Source organism: Rhea pennata, chromosome Z, assembly GCF_028389875.1.
Source record: "Rhea pennata isolate bPtePen1 chromosome Z, bPtePen1.pri, whole genome shotgun sequence".
NCBI lineage: Eukaryota > Metazoa > Chordata > Aves > Rheiformes > Rheidae > Rhea > Rhea pennata.
The window spans coordinates 24,004,484-24,026,044 of record NC_084702.1 but is presented as its reverse complement, the minus strand read 5'-3'; the positions used below and the strand labels follow the sequence as shown (position 1 = coordinate 24,026,044).

General features: G+C 40.0%; 1 protein-coding gene across 1 annotated transcript in view; it reads left to right on the top strand.

Annotated features, from left to right (window-relative positions):
* The window catches only part of TRPM3 (transient receptor potential cation channel subfamily M member 3), a 266,636-nt gene that overhangs the window by 209,718 nt on the left and 35,357 nt on the right, over positions 1–21,561 (top strand). Inside the window, exons 12-20 of the mRNA XM_062600481.1 lie at positions 505–639; positions 3,201–3,251; positions 9,005–9,040; positions 9,222–9,362; positions 10,815–10,844; positions 11,994–12,283; positions 13,138–13,366; positions 15,976–16,143; positions 17,062–17,187. Coding sequence (XP_062456465.1) covers positions 505–639; positions 3,201–3,251; positions 9,005–9,040; positions 9,222–9,362; positions 10,815–10,844; positions 11,994–12,283; positions 13,138–13,366; positions 15,976–16,143; positions 17,062–17,187 — 1,206 coding nt within the window. The remainder of the gene's footprint in view (positions 1–504; positions 640–3,200; positions 3,252–9,004; positions 9,041–9,221; positions 9,363–10,814; positions 10,845–11,993; positions 12,284–13,137; positions 13,367–15,975; positions 16,144–17,061; positions 17,188–21,561) is intronic.

Sequence of the window (21,561 nt, the reverse complement as noted above, 5' to 3'; positions counted from 1 at the left end):
AAGAAGTTATGCATAAGAAGACCTCTTGCATTTTGCCCTTTGAGGAATGACTGTTGTGAAGCTGTTTCTGCTTTCTAACTTTCAAAGTTTCCTTGAGTTTCACCACCACAAACTAAGGTGAAAGCTCATGAAGATTGAATTAAAGTGAGTATGTATGTGTATATAATAAGTATATCCCATATAAATAAAATGTTTGTCTGGAAAGCAGGAAATAAAGATGATAATGAGATGCTGAATAGAGTAGAGGTGTGGTCACCTGTTTCCCAGGTTTCAGTTCCTTGATGCTAATCTGGATTTCCTAGAGTATGTTAATCTAACAATGACACTAATTTTTCTCTGAAAAAGAGAAAATGGCAGACTAAAGCTGTGATTATCTCATCTGAAGCTTAGCAAAACAACACCCAGGATTTTGACAGAAGGCTCTGTCTGTGCCAGGGTAACAAAACCAGCCAGAAACAGCCTTCAGTACCCAGGAACAGCCTGAATTAATCACTTGCTTTGCAGGTGGGCTCCCTTGAGCAAGCAATGCTGGATGCACTGGTGTTGGACAGAGTGGATTTTGTGAAATTACTCATAGAGAACGGAGTAAGCATGCATCGTTTTCTCACCATCTCCCGGCTAGAGGAATTATACAATACGGTAGGGTCAACATAAGGCAAATTTTCTATCTCTGTATTCATTGTTTAAGCTCCCACCCGAAGTATAATGACATGATGATGCACAAAGCAGCCAACATCTGCTGAGGAAATTTCCCATACAGAAGTCCACATTGTCTCCTAGTTTTGTGTCTTATGTAATGGAGCTCTCTGTGACTCACCCACTTAATCTCCCTGTTTGTATTTTGTGACACATAAATTAAACTCCACATGCTACTGGCTGATTTCTGGTCACTGCAATTCCACTAGGACTCACCATGGATTTAGGCAAGCTGTACTGGCTGGAAGAGAGTAAGTGGCAAGTTAGCACCTGTAGGATGGTCAGATATGACTCCTGAGGTTCTCCATGATTTCAGAAAACCCTGCAAATGTTAATCAAACTTAGACACCAGAAAACAGATAAAAGCATCCTTACTAGGAAGACATCCTAACTTCAAAGGTGAAATCTGGTAATTCCAGGAGGCCTGAGTGACACTACAGTGTTTTCACAGAATGTTCCAAAAATGATAGTTTTGACTTTTAAAATATTGTTTGTGAGTTTTATATCTTCACCCTTAAAAGAAACATAAAACTGCGCAGGTCCGAATTGCTTCTCAGTTCTCGACTCCAAAGCATGTTCCAGCATTCATATCCTAACTGCCTAATAGGAGAAAACAAGAAGTTAAAATTGCTTGAATGGTAAGCAAAAAATCTTCGGGAAGTGTCTAGCTCTTATGGCCATGTCTTTTCCGTTGGAAAGAAGTTATGCTATAGTGCACAAGGCTTTTCAAAAGCTTTGTTTTGACAATACTTTTCAAAGCGCTGTTGTCACTAGCTGTTACCTAGAGGTGTTTCATACTGATGGTGACCAGAAGTCAGTGTTTCAAAAATATCAGTGACAAGAAAAAATTATTAAATTTGTGCAAAACATAGAGTTACAGGTACCTGGGCTGCCCTAGAACAAGAGATTTCCATCTGATCTTTGATTGGCTTGAATTTTGCCTATCTATACTAGCATTTATGTATTGAGAAAAGAAAGCGTAGGAGCTTTCTTGTTACAGAGGTAAGCAGTGTCGTTCTTGTACTGAAGCCACTTTTTACAGGGAATATATGAGGAAGGTCTTCAGTTCTACAGCTAAAAGAAGACCTTTTACAAGAAATTTATTATGTGAACTATAGAAATCACTGGAAATTATTCATACAAGAATTCAAAAACACCTTGGCTGTGAAACTCCTGAACTACCAAGTGTGGTATATGACATACTGCATCCGTAATAGCACCAGCCCTAAAAGAATAAAAGGTCAAATAAAAAGTGCAAAACTTTAAAAAGAGCCCTGAGAGTGACTTGGAAAACTACAGACCAGTACGGGTGACTTCAGCTGTGGCAATTTGTAAAAATACAATAAAGAACAGAATTAATAGACACAGGAATCAGTCCTATACCAATGGGGAAAAAAATGGGTTTTGTAGAGAGATGCCAAGCCTTAGAAATCTATTACCATTTTTAAGTTAACGTGCAAAAGAATAAGGATGATGCACTTGATACACCTGAGTTTTCAAAATCTTTTGACAACATAAATCCTTAAAGGTTTTTAAAGAAATCAGGCTTCTCATGAAGTAGAAGGTTAGGATTTTGTGGATTACATACTACTCAAAGGATAGAAAACAGTGAGTAGGAATAAATGTTCAGTTTTCAGCTCAAACGGAGCTTACTACTAGATTCATCTGAGTGCCTGTGCTGGGATGAATGTTGTTCAGTCTATTTAGAGATGATCTGAAAAGCAGTGACTAGACTGAGAAGGGACAAGTGACCTGAAGGTGATGCAGGACCATAGGCAAATCTGAAGCTGCATGTAAAGAACTACAGGAAGATCTAATCACACTTACTGACTGGCACACATCAAGGTAAACATTGACAACTGCAGCATAGTGTATGTAGGGAAACAGACTCTGCGCATGTTCAGTGGTGTTCTCATATCTATTATCAGCCACAGCCATGCAGGCTTCCTTTGAAAGTCTCTGAAAATATCAGCAACACCCAAAAAAGTCACTGAATAGAAAGTACTTCTCCACACAACATGTAATTGGAGGTGGGTGAATCATCACCATCAGCTGTTTTGTATGTCAGATGGGATTCAAAAAAGACTGGACAAATTCACAGACTGTGTGTGCCGTTAGTGGCCATCAGCCCAATGCAACCTGTGGTGCAGAAGCTCTCTGAGCCGCAGTCTTAGGGAGCAGCAGCTATGAGCATAGAAAGGTAGCATCTCTCCTGCTATTTTCTTTCAGTTCTCTCCCAGTTTCTGCACCTTATTCTGCTCCTGTCTAACCCTGTATGGCAGCTCTTGTTTTGTTACGAAGGTGCTTTGGACAAAAAAAAATTTTCGGTGAAGTAACAGTCTTGTAATTGATTTCAAAATAATTGATAACCCTATATAATTGAAGTGCTCTCAGCTGCCTGATTTTTAAATTGCTAAGGTGAGAAAGCCATTTCAACATTTATGTCTTGCAGAGTCTTTGGATAGTGCAAAACTATTTTATTCTTCTTTTTCTGTCTTTTGCAGAGACATGGACCGTCCAACACTTTGTATCATCTAGTCAGGGATGTCAAAAAGGTAAGAGTCCAACAGACGGTAGGTTGGAGATAATGTCATGATTGCTTTTTTGTAGCTAGATATAGCCTGTTTTGCATGAGCTTTTAGTCAGAGCCTTCTGCTTCCCCTTCCATATCAGAATGCTCTGTTTGAATGTCCTGAACATGAAGTTTTTGCGTATAATGCACAATCAGCAAGTTACTTGGCTTGCTTTCTCCATAGTTTTAGATGCTTCAATTTTAGTGCTTCTGCTAGTGGAATTGTAGGCATTACATACCATGCAGATTTATGCTGTTATCTGTATTCTTCCATACCTGCAGCTAACCTCAAAGCTAATTTCCATGTTGTTAATTAACTCCTGTGTTTGTGAATATTTGTTTTCCTTGTGCTGGATCCTAGTTCATAGAAAGAGTTCCTCATTCTATGTTGTGTGGTACATTGTAGCATCTCTCCTTGCAGAAGCGAAAAAAGAAGCAGTGCAGCTTTTCCTGCCCCCTTGTCAGGTTCATTTCAAGCATCTTGAATCCTAAAGACCCAGGAGGAGGGTAGGAGAGAAATACAGAAAGATACAGTGACAGGAAGGAGACGCCAAATACGCTTAGTAGAGTGTTCAGGATTGAAGGTGTTACAGCAGCAGCAATGAATGAAAATCTCTTATCTCCTAAGTATGTGGGTCAAGAAAGGAGACTGAGTCTGCAGTTGACCTCATCAACTTGAATTTTCTGTCAAAGAACATGTAGATTATAACTTAGGACATAACATAATATGGACCTCAAGGATATCATATCAGTGTAAAGTGGTTTCTTTACAATTTTGAAAGAGCACAAATCAGTAGTTTCTTCTGTCCATGAGATCTGGGCAGAACTGTGGAGAAACAGGAAAGGGGAATGGTACCATCTTTCTATTAAATAATCATATAGAATAATCAGTAGTAATATTTAGGAAGCTCTGATGTTTTTGTTTATGTTTAATGTGTTAAACAACATCATCATCACTCACCTTTATGTAATCTATTAAGTGACTATTAGAAAGTTTGAAATGTCTGCAGAAGAATTTGAAACTGTTCTTATGCATTAATTCCCTTGGATGGAGAAGAGCAAAGTTAGAGTCTATTTCAACTGACTGCTCTTCCTGAAGTGCAATAGAACTTTTTGTTATTAAATGTGCGGTTGTTTATGTGCTTTTAAATGTTTAAAACAAATATCTTCTGTCTTTTTACATTAAAACAAATTCCTTTTCTGAGTCCTTCTCTCTCGCAACATCACCTTTCTAACATCCTCTTTTGAAAGCCAAGCAATTTAAATATTGGTTCAGTATATACTAACTATACTTTTTCACTGAGTCCCTAGTAAAAGATGTGTTTTTAAAGGAGCATTTGTAAAGAAGGTATGAGAACAGGCAAAAAGAGGATTACTCATAGGTATACATTGACATACATTGGCATTAAATATAGTTACATTCATATTTAGTGTCATTATTTTTCCACAGTGACTGCTAAGCCTTAGGTGGTGGTGATTTTTCCTTAAATGTATCTTTCTTTCCTCTCTCCATATCTGAAGCCTCAGAAACTCCAACTCTGTGAACTGGGTTGTGCTCTTATTGCAGTACAGTTAAAGGCTTTGAAAATAAAAAGGCCAGGGCAGCCCTCCAGCACCTTCACCAGAAACTGGCCCTCAGTGACTGCATTTCTCGTTTTGTTGGTGATGAGGAACACTCCTGGGTCACTGGGAGAAATCTGACAGCTTGCCATAACCCTGCCACCCGAGCAGTCATCTGTCAGCCAGGCTATAAACCAGTCAGCAGACCTGACACCAGTTTAAAGGAAAACATCTCCATGGAAATAACTTCTGAATAGATATCACTACTTGACAGTTAAGTGCCACACCAAACCACAGTGCTGAAGCTAGCTTTTGAGTTTATACACATTCTGAAGCCTTAAACTTTGAGATTTAATTAGAGTATCGCAAAGCATAAATACAAAAAATGTAGGATGACACCTTGATATACATACTCTGCATTTTTTGTGCATGCCTCCTAATTTGAAAACCTGCACTACGCAAAAAGGTACATGCTCTAAAAACTTATTTATGTTCTTAATCATTGTGAATTCTCAAATAGAAAACATCTGCTTACAAATCATACATTATTTAATTTACTGCCATTGTACTACATATCTATATAAATCTCCAGGAGGTTTTCTTTTGATTCGAAAGGCTATCCTGACTAAGCATAGCAGAGAATTTGTGCTAGGAGAAGTGACACTGCCACCGTGCTGCCTGTTGCAGCTTAAAACACACACACACCACCACACGACAACGACTCGTTTTCTTCTTTGAGTTTCCGGGTTCACGGTTAGCTCTGGGCAGCAAATTACAAAGGCACGGAGAAATGCACTAAAAGCCTTGAGAGGCTTCAGAGGGCTTAAAATCGCCGAACGTTACTCCTCAGTGATGCTGCTTTAAAGAACTGTGTTCATCTCTGTTTTTGACCCCCCCGTTTGGTAACCGCATAGGGGGCCAAGCCTGCGTGCATCCTTGGCGCGATCCTTGGTGGTGTCTCAGTCGGGGTGCCGAGTTTCACACGGCGAGCTGACTTTCCTCCCTCGGCCCTACCGACTGCGGCATTCAGAGCAAGAGCGCAGAAACGGTGGCAGCACCTGACGCCCTTTTCCTAAGTGGAGGTTGCCCTCTTCTGGTTATCTCAGAAAAAATCCCCCCCTAGTGAACTAGTTAATGAAGAACAGTGGAAAATAGGAGATTGATGGTTTTCTTCTTTATTCCAAAAATGGGCATATATTGAGGGTGTCTTAATTCACTCTTGGGTCATATATGTTTTCAAAGTCTTTTGCTCTGAACTGCCTCTGAATTTCTACATTTCCAGAGAACAAGCAGGTACTATATTCCTGTTCAGAATTTTTTAAGTATTATTTAAGCAAAATCAGAGATTCATTATCTGTTGAATACAAAAACACATAAGTAGTGAAAATGTATTGTAACTGATTATTTACAGCCTAAAAATGGAAGTTACTGCAGGAAAATAATAATGCGTTAGCATGGAAAGCTTGTCTCAGCATTGATAGGTTAATTGATTATTTATCAGGGTACCAATCCTATCCAAAAATCACGTCATCTCCCCTGTCATTCCTGACCATCCCCATACTTGAAACAGCCCGTTCAATTTTTTGCAGGGAATTTCTTGGAGGGAATTGACTGCCATCAGGGTAGCTCACCATGTCTGCTGATACAGCAAACACTTCAGCACAGGCATAACTCTTCTTGCAAGGGTAGTCTAAGGCTTTGTCATGGCACTTCACTCTAGGAAAATAACTGCATGTTTATTAGCAGCACAGAGCCACATATACATGTTTGTCAATATAAAATGTGTATTACTGCTGTGCTTTTCTGAAGCATTTCAATAATTTCTAGAAGAGAGGCATGCCTCCTTCGTTTATGTTACTTTATTGGAAATTTTGTATCTAAGTAGCTTTATGAAGTTTTAGAAATCAGAACAACTATCAAGAAAGTCAAATCTAATATATACTTCACCCTGTTGCTTGCTATGCTTATTTTAATTGCTCAAGCACTTCTTTGTCATTCAATAACTTCAAAGTATTCAGTTTTATTATCTAATATTCCTGAGACAGCAGGAGTTTGCTAAAGAACTACAACTGTAGCTTAGCCGTTCCCACTGCTGCCAGTGCCTTCTTCCCTGTTCTAGAAAAACTTTCATTGCCTTAAGTGTTCTGGAGAGAGGAGTACATTTCTTTGGGAAAAGAGAAAAAAAAGAAAGGAAAGAAAGAGAAAGTTTTTTTTTGTTTATGATTATTTTTGTTTAAATTGTTCAAAATACAAATTATTTGGTTTTGCAGAACATAGCAATCCTGCCATCAGATCCTGTCAGAAGTAGGAAGCGTGCAAAATGGGGTGCTAAAGGGCACCACTGAAAGGTAGTTGGCAGCTTACCTTTGGCCACCCTATTTGCTTGGTATTTGGGCTGTCGAGTCCCAGCCCACTGGCAGGGACAGCACGCCGCAGCGCTGCCTCCCTCTTCCCTCCCCAACCCTTCTGCACGACGGTGAGCAGAGACGGAAATAGCCTTTGCTCTTCCTGGCTGGAGGAGGAGAGGAAGGAGGATCTTTGCCTCCATTTCATCTCTTCTGCAGCCGTGTGAGGGCCAGGTGCCATCTGTTCCCCATTAGCGCATCTCTGCTCTGAATCTAATAAGCACATCTGCAGAGAAGCCAGGCAAACGCGCAGATATTTCCAGCAAGACGCGGCAGTCGTAAAAATTGTTCTATGTGAATTATTAACCTTCTTTTGATGATCACATAAAGAGAGCTACAGGCTAACTGTAATCTGTGCTGTATATCATTACAGCAAATGTGATTATTTTAGTAGAGTGCATTGAATAAGTTTGAAACTAAAAATTGCAATTTCCTGGTCCTTCTGCAGTGTTTACAGTGCAAGTTAATTTTTCACTAGACTAATTTTCTGTTTTTCCAAGGCTCCCACTCACAGTTCACGGGAGGATAATTTCCCTCTTTTTCCATCTTTCATGCATAGTCACATCTCTTGCACAGTGACATGCAGGACAGAGTGGTAAATCTGTGGTGTTCTTAACAAGATCTCTAGATGCGGGTGACCGATTCCCAACTTGCTGAATCGTACCCTCTTTTCTGGTAGAGAGCTGCTTGCTGAACAGTGTCTGAGCACTTCGAGGAGGTGATATGGAGAGGAAGGCGAATTTTAGATTTTGGGCAATCCCTTCCCCTTAGCTCTTTTCTCCTGTAAAGGGATCGGTATATTGCCCTTGCAGGCAATATCTCAGAATTCATGACCTCAGTGGTGCCGTTTTCAGGCTGGACAATAAAGGGAAGGAAGAAATATGCAAGGCAGTACATGAAGAATGAAAACTGCATGATGAAGACATTGGAAATTAATAGAGTGTTTAACAGAGAATAAGAAAGGAAAAGAAATGGGAGAGCAAGGATACAGAAGTTTTTTCCAGGATCCTGCTAATGACCTCTACCACAAACACAGTTCATCTTTCTAGATGTGGGACAAGAGGCCCTTGACACTGATGGAAATTAGATAGTGAGATTGCTGTGCTTTGAGAAGTTTTCAGTGCAAGAAAGGACCATCTAGGAAAATTGCTGGTCTTGTACTTTTCTTCTTGACCAAAACCCCGAAGTATTAGCCAAGAATGGAGTCATAAATTTTATGACAACTATCAGTGAAACTTTCCTCACAGTAGGTGTAAAATTTAAGCAAAGCTATTCATTTATTTGTGCATAATTCCAATAAGAGGAGCTACCAGAAGTTACCTTGCCTCTAGCAGCTAGTAACTCACGCGCCATCATCTAGAGTAGATACACTGATAAGGCAACTTTTTCCATCTCGCTGTTCCTCTTCCGAACTGCGGGAAGGAAACCCATCAGGATGTGAAGATCACACAAGTAGGAACCAGTTTCTTGTGAGCAAATGACATCGCACAATATCGCCTCAGTGGCGCGGCAGAGCAGATGGGGCAGCCCGGCAAGATGCCAGCGCAGGAGATGTGGGGGACAGACGGTGCAGCAAAGGTGCTCTCTAGCAAGACTAGTCTTCAGCAACCCTGCCTGACCTTCCAAGTGTGCTGATCCTCCTGCTTTTTGTTCTGCAGTCGTGTTCCTTGTTTCCCCAGCTGAAGAATATGAGTACTGTGTTCTGACGTTGTCATCTGTTACTGTCAGCAAGTTCTTCACCTTCTTATTTAACTTATGTCTTCTTTCCAAGCGAGAATATCCAGGTTTCGGTTGGATCTATTTTAAGGTGAATTAATTAACCACCATAATAATAATAATAATAATAATAATAATAATACATTAATAATACATTCCTGTTTTTAACTATTTTAATTTGTTGCGTTCTAATGTTGTTCTTTTGTAGTTATTGAACAACACTAGTAGTAACCATTTTTTCCTCCCTACAATCCTCTTTCTTTTCATTGCAGGGAAACTTGCCTCCTGATTATCGGATAAGTCTGATAGATATTGGTTTGGTGATAGAGTACCTGATGGGAGGAGCATATCGCTGCAACTATACCCGAAAGCGGTTCAGAACTCTGTACCACAATTTATTTGGGCCCAAGAGGGTAAGGACCAAGCTATTTGCTATATGACTGCACCCATTGGCAGTGAGGAAATGACAGTAGTTTCATAGATGATTCCCAGCTGGAGGCAAAAATCCACAGGCACACATTGTTTTGTCTGCTGATCCATTTGCATTGCGTACTTAGCAGCTATTTTGATATACTGCAAGTTAGCCCCTGCCACAAGCTGGAGTTTTGTAGAGTTTGATGTAAACATTTTTAAGTGGGGCTATTCTGTTACCGTGGTAAGACCAAGACATAAAACAATCTATTCTGGCTTTAAAATCTATAGCTGGGAACATCCATAGTTTTTTGAAAGACTAGAGTCTTTTGATCTGTCCCAATAGGACTGTAAAGCACTCAAGTTAGATTTGAAAAAAAAAGAGTTTTGAGGAAAGCATTTCCTTGCTCAGGACTCATCTTCCTGACTGTCACCTGAAGATATCAGGGCAAGGAAACCCATAATTCAGAATGAGCTTTATTGGCTGGATGTGACTCCCATCGAGCCACATCCATGTCAGTAGGCTCATGGCAAAAATATTGTTCTGTGTTTTTGAGTTTTTTTTCTTGTTTGACAGGTTACTCCACTGTGAATCCAAAGTAAAATTACTATCCTTCTAAAACATAAAAGATATTTATTGTCACTCGTGATGCAACTGACCCAATCCAACTAGAAGCAAAATCTGATCATATTTCCAGTAAGAGGTGTAGCAGTTGTTCTTTCTTTGCCATTTTTATGTGAGTGTCATTTCATGTCTCAATTCAGATTTTAGCAACAAACACTATCGAATTTTTTTGCAAGTGGCCGTGAAGAACAACAGCTCAGTAAAACATTTACAGCCAAACATCTGAAATGGGTTTGTTTCTTTACCAATACTTTCTTTGATACTACATTTCACATTCGAGAGGAAAGGTAGTAATTTTCTGAGCTGGAAGAGAATTCCTTCTCTCAGTCACTTTGTCAAGGAAAGTTGAAACTTCACAGACCCTGGGCAGGCAAGCAGAGCAACTTCATAGCTGTCAGTACAAGTGTGCCAGGGAAATAGCCAGAATACTGATACACTGCAGGTAAACTCACTCATGCCAGTGTCTCCTAATAGTGATTCCTATCTCCCATCCGCTAAACAACCTCAAACCATCTGTAATTTGTACCTAAATCCAAACGTAGGTCTTGTTTTATTGGAATAGTTTGAAACTCAAGCTTGAATTCAATTTATAATATGTATTTACATAATGATATCATAATTTAATAACTAATAACTCAATAATATAATTATTACATAATATTTTGAATGTGTGTATATATGTGTGTGTGTATGTGTATATATATATGCATGTGTATGTGTATATATATATATATATATTTATGTACACAAACACACATAGAACATATATACCTATAGTTTTAATTTTTGATCAAGGAGAAATAACATTTTTCCTAACTTTTTTGTACAGCCAAAAGCCCTGAAACTATTGGGAATGGAGGTAAGTGACCTGTGATAAAGCTTAATGTCTTCTCCACTTTTAACAAAAATACCTATATTAGCAACATAATGTTTAGATTTATAATAATGTAGGTTCCAACAGTTGTTCTCAAGTTTTGAATGAGAAAAATGCCACAAAACATGTATTTTTGATCCAGAAAACTTGTTTATGCAAAGGTCGAATTGAGAAGTGTTTCTTAACATAACTTCAGCAGAGAGACAAAAGAAAATAAGAGTTTCCTCCTCTCTGCATCGGATTTCTTTTGTTGAGTATTAAACAAAGTATTTTCAGTCCACCAGTCCAAGCAGTATTTCAGTCAGATAACCATAAAGCTTAAAAGGATTTCAGAGAAATGAAGGAGTTGCAGAATTTGTAGGATGATGCAGAAATCTTTACATTGGACAATTTTCTATCTATTTGGTTGAAACTTTTGGCTACCTTGATGCTTCAAAGAGATAGCGGTGTTTGTTTGCTTGTTTTACACCATAACTTTCATTTTACTATCCACAAATGCTGCACAGAATAGGTTAGCTCATCTGATAAAAACAGAAGGCTAAAATGTGGCATGAAAGAAAACAAGGCAGTCTAGCAAGGGAAACAACATGAAGCTGGAGGAAGAAGGGTAAACACAGGATAGAAATTCAGAATGGTACTGAAGAAAGGAGATTCCTACTCTACTGAGAGGATAACGGGAGAAAACGTGAAGCATAAATGGGGAGGAAACTTCTAGTAGACTGGAAACATCCCTTGGAAAAACCTTCTGTACATGGAAAGACATGGATGTGTCCCAGCAGACTCTATAATTAGAGCAAATTCTTAGCTTTATTTTAATGGTGGCTTTTCCAGAATCATTTTGTGTGATTGTATTTCATGTTATTAGGGAGAAGGAGCAATTCAGAGTTATATTCCAAAGCTCCTTTTCCCTGTGTTTAGAAATGGAGGTGCTGATTTACTAATTCATTTGTATAGAACAATGTTTTTCTGTTATTTTATTATGTGAAATATTTTATCCAAAAGAGCTGAAGGGGCTGGCCTGCAAGGAAGGTATTTGATGTCTCGGATACTGTCCACTAGCTTGTGTGACTTGATTAAGTTCCTTCACTGAAAAGACAAATACCTTCTCTAATCCTTTCTCTACAATTCTCACAGGATGATGTCCCTTTGAGGCGAGGAAGGAAAACAACTAAGAAAAGGGAAGAAGAAGTTGATATTGATTTGGATGACCCTGAAATCAACCACTTCCCCTTCCCATTTCATGAGCTGATGGTGTGGGCCGTGCTGATGAAGCGTCAGAAGATGGCCCTCTTCTTCTGGCAGCATGGAGAGGAGGCTATGGCTAAAGCACTGGTGGCCTGTAAACTCTGCAAAGCCATGGCCCATGAAGCATCAGAAAATGACATGGTGGATGACATATCCCAAGAGCTGAACCATAATTCCAGGTGGATTTTCTTTCACACATACTTTTTGGGGTAGGGGGAAAAAGAAAGAAAGAAAGAAAGAAAGAAAAAGAGGAGTCTGCTGAAAGTCCCAGAAGTTTGCTTTTATATGCCTTGCTTTTACTTCAAAATCGTAGGGAAAATACAGTCCCTTCAGAGAAAGTTGAGATGGCTTTAAGCAATCTGTCTACCAGAGAAGCAGTGTCGCTAGCAGTATAACTTCTGAAATGAGAAGGTGTCAAGAAGGCAATGAAATATCTATATTGCCTGTGTGTTCTTCATGAGGCCTCAAGAGTCAGACTGCAACCTTCTCTGTGCCTTTTTCAAATTGCCCAAGCAAAATGCTTGCTCAAAGCCTTATGAACATGATATTTAGGCAGAAGCAGTAATTAACAAAGAGCTCATGCTTAGCTGAGCAATTTCTGAGACTAGATTTCATATTGATTTCCTGATATTAAAAACCTGAGATATAAAAAAAGATGAGAATTTTAAAAAGAATATCGAGTGTTCCTCTTTCCAGGAGACTTGACCATGAAACCATGAGCAAGCAGTGGGAAAGCGATCCACGAAGCTGCAGACAAGCAGTGGGTTTCAACCAGAAGATGTCAGGGAGGTGGGCAGGCAGGTGGGAGCAGACATCTGGTGGTTGTGGGTGCTCAGCAGTTCTAAGTTGGGACACTTATTTATGTGCCTACCATTAGCCACTCACAATTGAAAACGTGGGTTTCCATGTGTGTAGTCACCGTCACGACTCGTGTGAGGGCAGGCAGCATACCCCTTGCTGACGGTTAAAGAGATTTCTCTTTGCGGCAGGCCACTCAGGCTGAGGCAAATGAACAAATGTCCCCCTGTTGCAGGGACTTCGGCCAGTTGGCGGTGGAACTGCTGGATCAGTCGTACAAGCAGGACGAGCAACTAGCAATGAAATTGCTGACCTATGAGCTGAAGAACTGGAGCAACGCCACGTGCCTGCAGCTCGCAGTGGCAGCCAAGCACAGAGATTTCATTGCTCACACTTGCAGCCAAATGCTGCTCACGGACATGTGGATGGGTCGTCTCCGGATGCGAAAAAATTCTGGTCTAAAGGTCAGCACTATTTTAAAATGAAATTGACAGTAGAGCAGTTCTAATAGATGGTGACAGGGCTCACAACAAATTAGAAACAACTGACTCTATTAACCACCTTTTAGCTGCTTTTTTGTAATGGTGTTAACAGGGGTATATCCTTCCTGCGCTCAGCTTTTCAGCAGGGAGATTACCACAAACCCAAGTTCAAAGCACATTACTTAGGTTTTCATCAGCTTTCTCCAAGCCTTCTCCAGCCTCAGTGAGAGTTATCAGAGTAAGAATTGCACCAGCAGGTTAGTGTGTCACCCTGCCTGGATACCTGGGGTGTTAGCCAGGGTTTCTAAAGATGATCAGAGAAATAGTGTGTGTAAGTGAATTAGCTGCCAGTGCAAGGTGCTGATCTGAGGACCTTAGGGAGCAATTCCCCAGAACAGGCCAAAGTGAGCCATACAAATTTTCTTGCAAGCCCCTGCCAATCTTCCTGATGACTGACCTGGAGGGACTGCCCAAGGGGATCTAGAGAATAATTCAATCTCCAAAGCCATTTAAGCTCTACTTCCACCAGCAAAACTGCTAACAGAGCAAGGTGGATTCTGTAAAGTGCATTTCTGTCCAGAAAAAAACTGGGCTGCATCTTTCACCTTCACCAGAGTACTCACTAGTCAGTACAAAACCAGGAATTGTCTCTTTCTCTCAGCTGACAGAGAAGTATTTTCACAGAGGAGAATTCTCTGTCTTGCATTAGCTTTGTGTGTGAGAGGTGGTATTTGCCCCAGCTGTTTTGCTGTGTGAGATGATGTTTGGTAATGGTGAGAGTGATTATGACTAACTGCATCATTATCATGCTGAATCTAATCCAGTAACAATTATGAATGAGGATAAGCGACTGATAAGATTTTCATCATCCTCCTGTAGGGGCTGCATTTAAATACTGTGCTGCTTACAGATAGAAAAGGCAATGTCATCTGACATCCACCATGTCGCCTTCACTACCTGTTTTTCCGAGTCATATCGTAGGCCCTTTGACCCTTGTGAGGAATTGGTTCTTTGCTCACCACTTGGCTTTCTAGATATTCCACATGGGTAGATCCAGCTTGGTGCAGAAGCTCATTTCGCTCTATATGCTTTCTTCTTTACAGCTTGCATCTCTTAAGGCTTAAAATAGAGCCTCTTTTCACAATGATTAATCAAAGGTAACAAACTCTTTTTGCCCCTCAGCTTCTTGTAGCAGGAGGACCTTAAAAGCATCCTTCACTCAGCTTATAGTCTGTGTTTTACTCACTGATGCTGATTAGCAGGCCCAGTATAAAGGCAAAGAAAGCTACAATCTATGCAAGCAAGAGGCATGGAGGCCTCATGGTGGAGAAATAAATCTGGCAGCGTGAGTCATGAATTATTTCTCATGAACAATTTTCTCCAGTTGAAACTGGCAAATGGCAAGAAAGCTGAGTCTAATTCTCTTAGTGTCTTACTAGGGGTATATAGCACTAATGCAAGAGGGAGAGGCAATTGTTAATTCTGCCTGCCTTTAAAAACAACCTCTCTGAGAAACCAAGTCTGCCTGTAACACCCTCTGCTTTAACACATCTTCGCCCAATGGTATCCTCTTCCCATGAATCGAGTGCAGGAAGAGTCAAGGCCACCTAGCACCCAGCTTGTCTGAGGCTGGATGCACAGGTTTGCATGTTCTAACTGCTTCTAATTACACTAATTTGAATGATTTCAGCAACACACATGCTGCCTGCCAGTATGATGAACACAAGCAGTTCCCCTGTTCTGACATGCCAACAGCCTAACTATCTGGTTCACTGTCTTTTAGGGAAAGACGTGTAATGAAACTGTTTTCCACAAGAACTGGGGGCAAGGGTTGGGGGGGAATCTATTGTGTTTGCCAGTTACAGACAGGCCACTTCTTTTAATATTGTTATGTGCTAAGCATTGTGCATTGCACATATCAGCACAAGGTAAATTTAATGACTTCTGCATTCCCTCTGCTCAAGAGAGGGAATGCAGAAAAGAAGAAGCTGGCATAAAAATGAACATTACGTCGCTGCGAGGTTACTGAAGCAAAATCTAAGGAGACTGCATAGCTAAGCACGTCAGCGTTTGCTGTTGCTGGCTTTCTCTCCTCTCAGATCCAGGCATACTTATGCCTTGACCTGTGCTATTCAGGTATATTAAGTTATATATTAAGTTTTATTAAATTAATGCTTCTTGTATGCCATTTACACTGATGTTGTCTATTACATAAAATGCAGAGATCTTCAGGTTCAAGGGCTGAATGCATCCTTGGCCCTATTTGCTATTGAGTCTATCTAATGTTTTGTTAATGTATTCTAGTGGGTAACAATATGCATCTGATGAGCAAACAGATAAAATATTCAGGAGAGTCAATTAGCCATAGCACTCATAGCAATGCTAATGGAAGTTACATGCTTTGTTTCACCACAGAGCTCCAACAGCATTATCCCAAGTGACAAATGCTATATTGCCATAGAAACTCACATGCACAAGTATATTTCTTTTCCCAAATGTCCCAAGGGAGTTGTTCCATTTGATACTAAGCAACCACCATAATTGTGATCTGTTTACTGTGATGATTATTATTATCATTATTATTGCTTTAGGTAATTCTAGGAATTCTACTTCCTCCTTCAATTCTCAGCTTGGAGTTCAAGAACAAAGATGACATGCCTTACATGTCTCAAGCCAGCGAGATCCATCTTCAGGAGAAGGAGCCAGAGGAACCAGAAAAACCAGTGAAAGAAAAAGAGGAGGAGGACATGGAACTCACTGTAAGAGCTGACAATAAATTACCAGCTTAAGTTTGCTATTCCCACCTCTGATTTATAAATTATTTATGATTTACTAAATTTAGTATCTGAACAGGATAGCAGTCTTAATAGCCCCCTTTGCTAGGTAGGACTTAAACCATATATGTCCTCATCATTGTGTCTTCATGTTGCTGCAGGACATGATGATGCTGAAGCGTCACGTTGTGATATAATGTCCTCATATTTTGATTCAGTTTGAAGCTGCATTGTCTGAAATAAATTGAAGAGATTTCAGAATTGAAAGCACTCAGACATGACAGATGAGTAAGCAACCCTGATAGAAAAGATGCTCACTACGTCATCCTTGGGATGGAGATGCCCAGAGAGTGATGAAAGCTAGAGACTTTTTTTTTTTCTCTTGGTTCACTTCATTAGAATGCAAGTTATGTGCAAGTAGGCAAGAAAAATGATGGAAATATTGCTCAAAATTCCTCGTGGATTTGTAGTCAGCGCTTCTCACATATATACACAGGCAATTTTTAATCCACTGAAGATATTAGCAGGTAGCTAGACTGCTCAGCCCTTCCACAGCAAAACTGCCTAAGGAAGGGCTTGTCTGTAGTAGTAACATAGCCTTAGATAAATAATTTATACCACAGAGAGAATCAAATAGCTAACACTCTGGAAATTATGCAAGTCACCTACTTCCAGTCTGCTGTTCTCAGACTTGTTGGACGCTTTCTAATTCAGGCTATATCGTCAGAGTTAACAATCCTGCCTTAGCTTGTTCAGTTTGTTTTGGTTCTGACTGTGGTGTCTTTGAAAGGCTTACAACTCATACCCAGTACTTCTAGGTCTAGAGGAGTAGAAATAACAGGGAGTTTGCCTAGGTAACTTAAAAAAAAATTAAAAAAAAAAAAAACAGACTGTTTCCCACAGGCAAACAGCAGGAGCTGCCCCCAGGACCCCGTCTGCGGGCAGGCAGAAGGACCTGCCTATGGGACCCAGTATGCAGGCAAGAGGAAGGAGCAGCCCACAAGAGCCACCTACAGGACCCGTTTGCAGGCAAGAACCTGGCTGTTGGGAAAGACCAGAAGCCTGAATAGCAGCAGCGGGCTGTACTTTGCCCGTGAGCTGCTAATGGTGATTTACTGTCCCTGGTTTCTGATCCACTCACAAAGTGCCTATTCAAATCAAATAAGCACTTTGCAAGCTGCCTTTTTCTTGGCAATGGGTAGGAATTTGGGGAAGAAGTCACTTCCATCTCTCTGCGATTATCCCAGCTCCTGGTTTCTTGTCTACAATACTGTTTCCTTTTCACCTTCTGACTCCCAATGCAAGGAAGTGATGTGCTAAACTATACATGCTTTTCCAGACAAGCCTTAGACCTTCTCTCCCTTCCCCTTTCAGTGTGCTGACAGTCTTGTTGCTCTTTCCCGTCATCGACTCTGCCCAACTTCTCCCTCAAATTTGATGCATCACTCCAATGAAATTTCAGATAGATACAGCCTTTTCTGTAGAAGAGAGAAATGTTTCCATGGATTCCAGCAATTTTAGAAATAAAATCGTGGGACCCCTACTGCTGACTTAACATTTTGCACATATAATTTGTTGCGAGTTTCAGGACTTTAGGAGTGTAAAATGGCTTCTTCAGTTCAGCTTTAGAGCTATGGCAGCATTGCCCTTTAGTGCTGCAGAGAATGATTTGCTAGCAAAGAAGCCTTTGTGTACATGTCTGTGGTTAGATATCAGAGATATAGTTATATCTTGTCCCCTTCAGGCACAGTGTCACAGAGAGTGGTCCTGCCTGACATGTTCTAAATATAAAAAAAGACTTTAGATTGAATTTGGGAGTGTTTTTCCTTCTGGCCTTAGTCAAATGACCTGACATAAGTTAGATCTGGTCTATTCTCCAAGGACGAGAAGATCCCTGAGAGACTGTTCACGAAGTGCCTTTGTGAAGCTTCGCTTTAGTTACACTTATATTAAGGGGACATTATTCATGGTTTATTAGGATTAGTAAATAATTATGAGGTGATTTATCAAATATTTAATCAGTTTTTCAACTCTGCTTTATCATATCAGTCATTGCCCCTAACCATTGCATGCATAACACCTGCTGCTGAAACATTTGTAATAAAACTTGTTTGAATAGCTGATATTTTTGGTTCATTGATGAGTTTTTTTCTTGACTAGTTTTATTTTTATTCAAAAGCAAATGGATATTATTCTCTGTATTTTTCCTTTCAGAACAAATGCATAGGTTTTTTAAATATGCATTTGCTGCAGTTTCATTTTATTTGTTTAGATATTTGGTATACAATTGTTTGAAATATTTTCAAAAAATTCTGCTGGTTTGGGTTTCTGAGCTTTTCTTGCCCTAAAGTTTAAATTAAAAAAAAAAAAAAAAAAAAAAAAAAAAAAGGTGAGCTAAAGAGCATTTTGTTCTACCCAAAAGTCCACTTCTGGCCAATAAACTATTTATTTCACCTAGCTCTTTTCCTGTTTATTTCCAATGAATACTACTCAGGTCTGTGCATTCCTGCAATATTATGTCCATGTGCATTTTTATAAAAGTACCCCTAACATAAAAGGATCACATTTAGACAAGCTCAGCTGATTGATTCCTTTTGAAATCTGCCTCCTCTGCTGTTAAACCCAGGTGAATCACAGAATACAGCAACAGTGAAATAAGTCCACACATGGGTGCATCTGTATGTGAATATATATCTATTTTGCACCATGCCCCTCTCAAAGGAGGACTGGTGAATATTGGGATATGCTATATAAACATGCAGTGTTTATTCACTGTAAACTATTTGTTACTCACACCTGTTTTAAATTGTAACAGGTATATGAGATTGCTGGGCACACATTTCTTTAACACTTTGATGCTAGGTAACAGACTTGCTTTTTGCAGTATTCACAAAAATGTGCTAGAGTACCACTGCCATCATCGCCTCAGCACTAGACAGTTTAACACAATTTCTTCATGGATCTGCCAGTCATTAATCCTTAGTGGTAGAACAAGAGGAATAGAAAGGCTCTAAAATCTAAAGACCAGGGACCTTTTGTGTTTGTGCTATGTCTTGACCAAGGCATTAATTTAGTGGCTGATTTGGGGGTTGGTCAAAAAACACAATGGTTTAGCTTCATCCAAAAATGGTGCTGATTCTGGAAGCTATAACTGGGACTGTCCTTATCCCTACTTGGTGCCCTATAGCTAGGACATTAGAGTTCCTCAGTAAATTTTACAGAACAACACATTAAAACCTTTTAGAGGGTGTTTTATTTGTTGTTTTGGTTGTTTTTTTCTAATTCCCCACATAAAAATAGAGGTTTGGACTTTCATAAACAGCACTAAAAGCCTGAGTTAGGATATTTCAACAACAGCGAAGTTGGTTAGTGCTGGCCTTTGGGACAATATGTATCTCATTCATGTTGTGTATTCTTACCCTTTCCTCTTTAGTAAAAGTAGCTAAATATTAAATCAGGAAAAATGCGATTTTTAAGTTGGGAAACTTTGAACACCAGCACTTGTGCAAGGTTCCCGAGTGCTGGTGGGGACTACAGGCAACCTGTTCTAAAGCAAGAAGGAAAGCTGTTTATAAGAAAGACTCTGTTTTCCCATAACCCTGAAACCTATTTTCCATGGTGGGGTTACCCGAACAGTCTGCCTGCCCGTTAGCAGTACCGTCTGAAAGAGCTGAGAACAGAGACCCACCACACAGGACACGGCTGGCAGTCACCGAGCTGGTACCAGTACCCCTCTGTCCCAGGACAGGCACTGAAGTGTGCAAACTTTTGTCCCTCTGTATTGCCCAACTAAAGCAAGGTACAACAGCCAGACCCAATTACAATCTATGCAAAAGGGATAGGGAAATTTTCTTTTTTCTGAAAGGGCTATTTGGTTTTACATCATCGCATGTGGCCTCCATCATGAGTATGTTATCAATCTCTATAAGTACCTAAAGGGAGGGTGTTGGGGACAGGGACAAACTCTTTTCAGTTGCCCCATGTGACAGGACAAGAGGCAATGGGCAGAAACTGAAGCACAGGCAGTTCTGCCTGAGCGTGAGGGGGAATTTCTTCCCTGTGAGAGTGACAGCGCACTGGCACAGGTTGCCCAGAGAAGTTGTGGAGTCTCCTTCTCCAGAGATATTCAAGGCCTGCCTGGATGCAGCCCTGTCTAACATGCTGTAGGTGACCCTGCTGAGCAGGGAGGTTGGACTAGATGATCTCCAGAGGTCCCTTCCAACCTTACTGATTCTGTGATTCTATGATCATCAGTGCCACATCAGTTATGGCTAATCGGGACAAATACATGAACCATCCTATCTAGAATTGCCACAGTGGTTTTCATTTACAGACAAATTAAAATTTTGATTAATTTTAAATGACCATTTCTTATTTTTTATATTATGCTATTCTGCGTGTGCTTACTTTCACACAGAGAAATTTAAGTAGCGATAGTTTTAACATGCTTGAGGGCATTTTGGCATCATTTTGAAGACCATTTTGCTATGGGCAGCAGTGGCCCAAGGATCTGGAGTTCTTCCATCTCCATCTCACCCACCTCTTACCAACCTCCATTGGGAGAAGTGCTTTCACAGCACTTTTACATCTGCACAAGGTACCAACACAACAGCTAGGCATTCCTTCATGGCTTCTTAAAAACTACAGTTTGAGACTTTTTAGATACTTGCAAGGTGCTAGGCCAGTGCTGGCCCCCTGTATAATGAGCAATTTCCCCCATTTCTCCAAGCTGTTTGGAAACATCTTGCACAGCTGCTAAGCAACCACTTTAGCACTCTGCTTCTTTCATAGTGTTCAGCAGTCTGAAGGAATGAGCTCCTAAGGCTGCAACTAGTGTTTCAGATGTGTTCTCTATATTCAGCACAAAGAACTGCTGAGCATGTGCAAAATCCCATTTTATAAGCTTATAATTCAGAGGCATTAAACATTTTTCCCTACCAGTAGTTCAAGACAAAGAACTGTAACTCTGGAACAATTATCATGGAGACACCACTTCCTTACGTGTGGTATGAGACAATGGGGTATGAGATATCCACCCACCTATGTACAGTTTCCTGTGTAAATATTAGGAAAGTCTGTAAGTAGCATATACATTTCACTAAAGATAAAATTTGAAGAGCCTGTGATCATATTATTAGGATTCAAATTCCCATTTTTCAGTTATAAATAGATAAATATATCATAGGATATCATGCTGCTCTCTAAAGAACATATTTCAATTCAGAAGTACACTACCCAGAAGTGTCCTGGTTCTCTATCAATAAATAGTCCTCAATTAAATAAAGCGAAATGCCTGAAGAAAAAAAAAAACTCTGAAATTCTAATTAGTTTATCTCCATGTAAAAGGAATACACACATCATCCCCAGCCCCTCAGGCTAAAATGATACAGTTGTACTGTACTT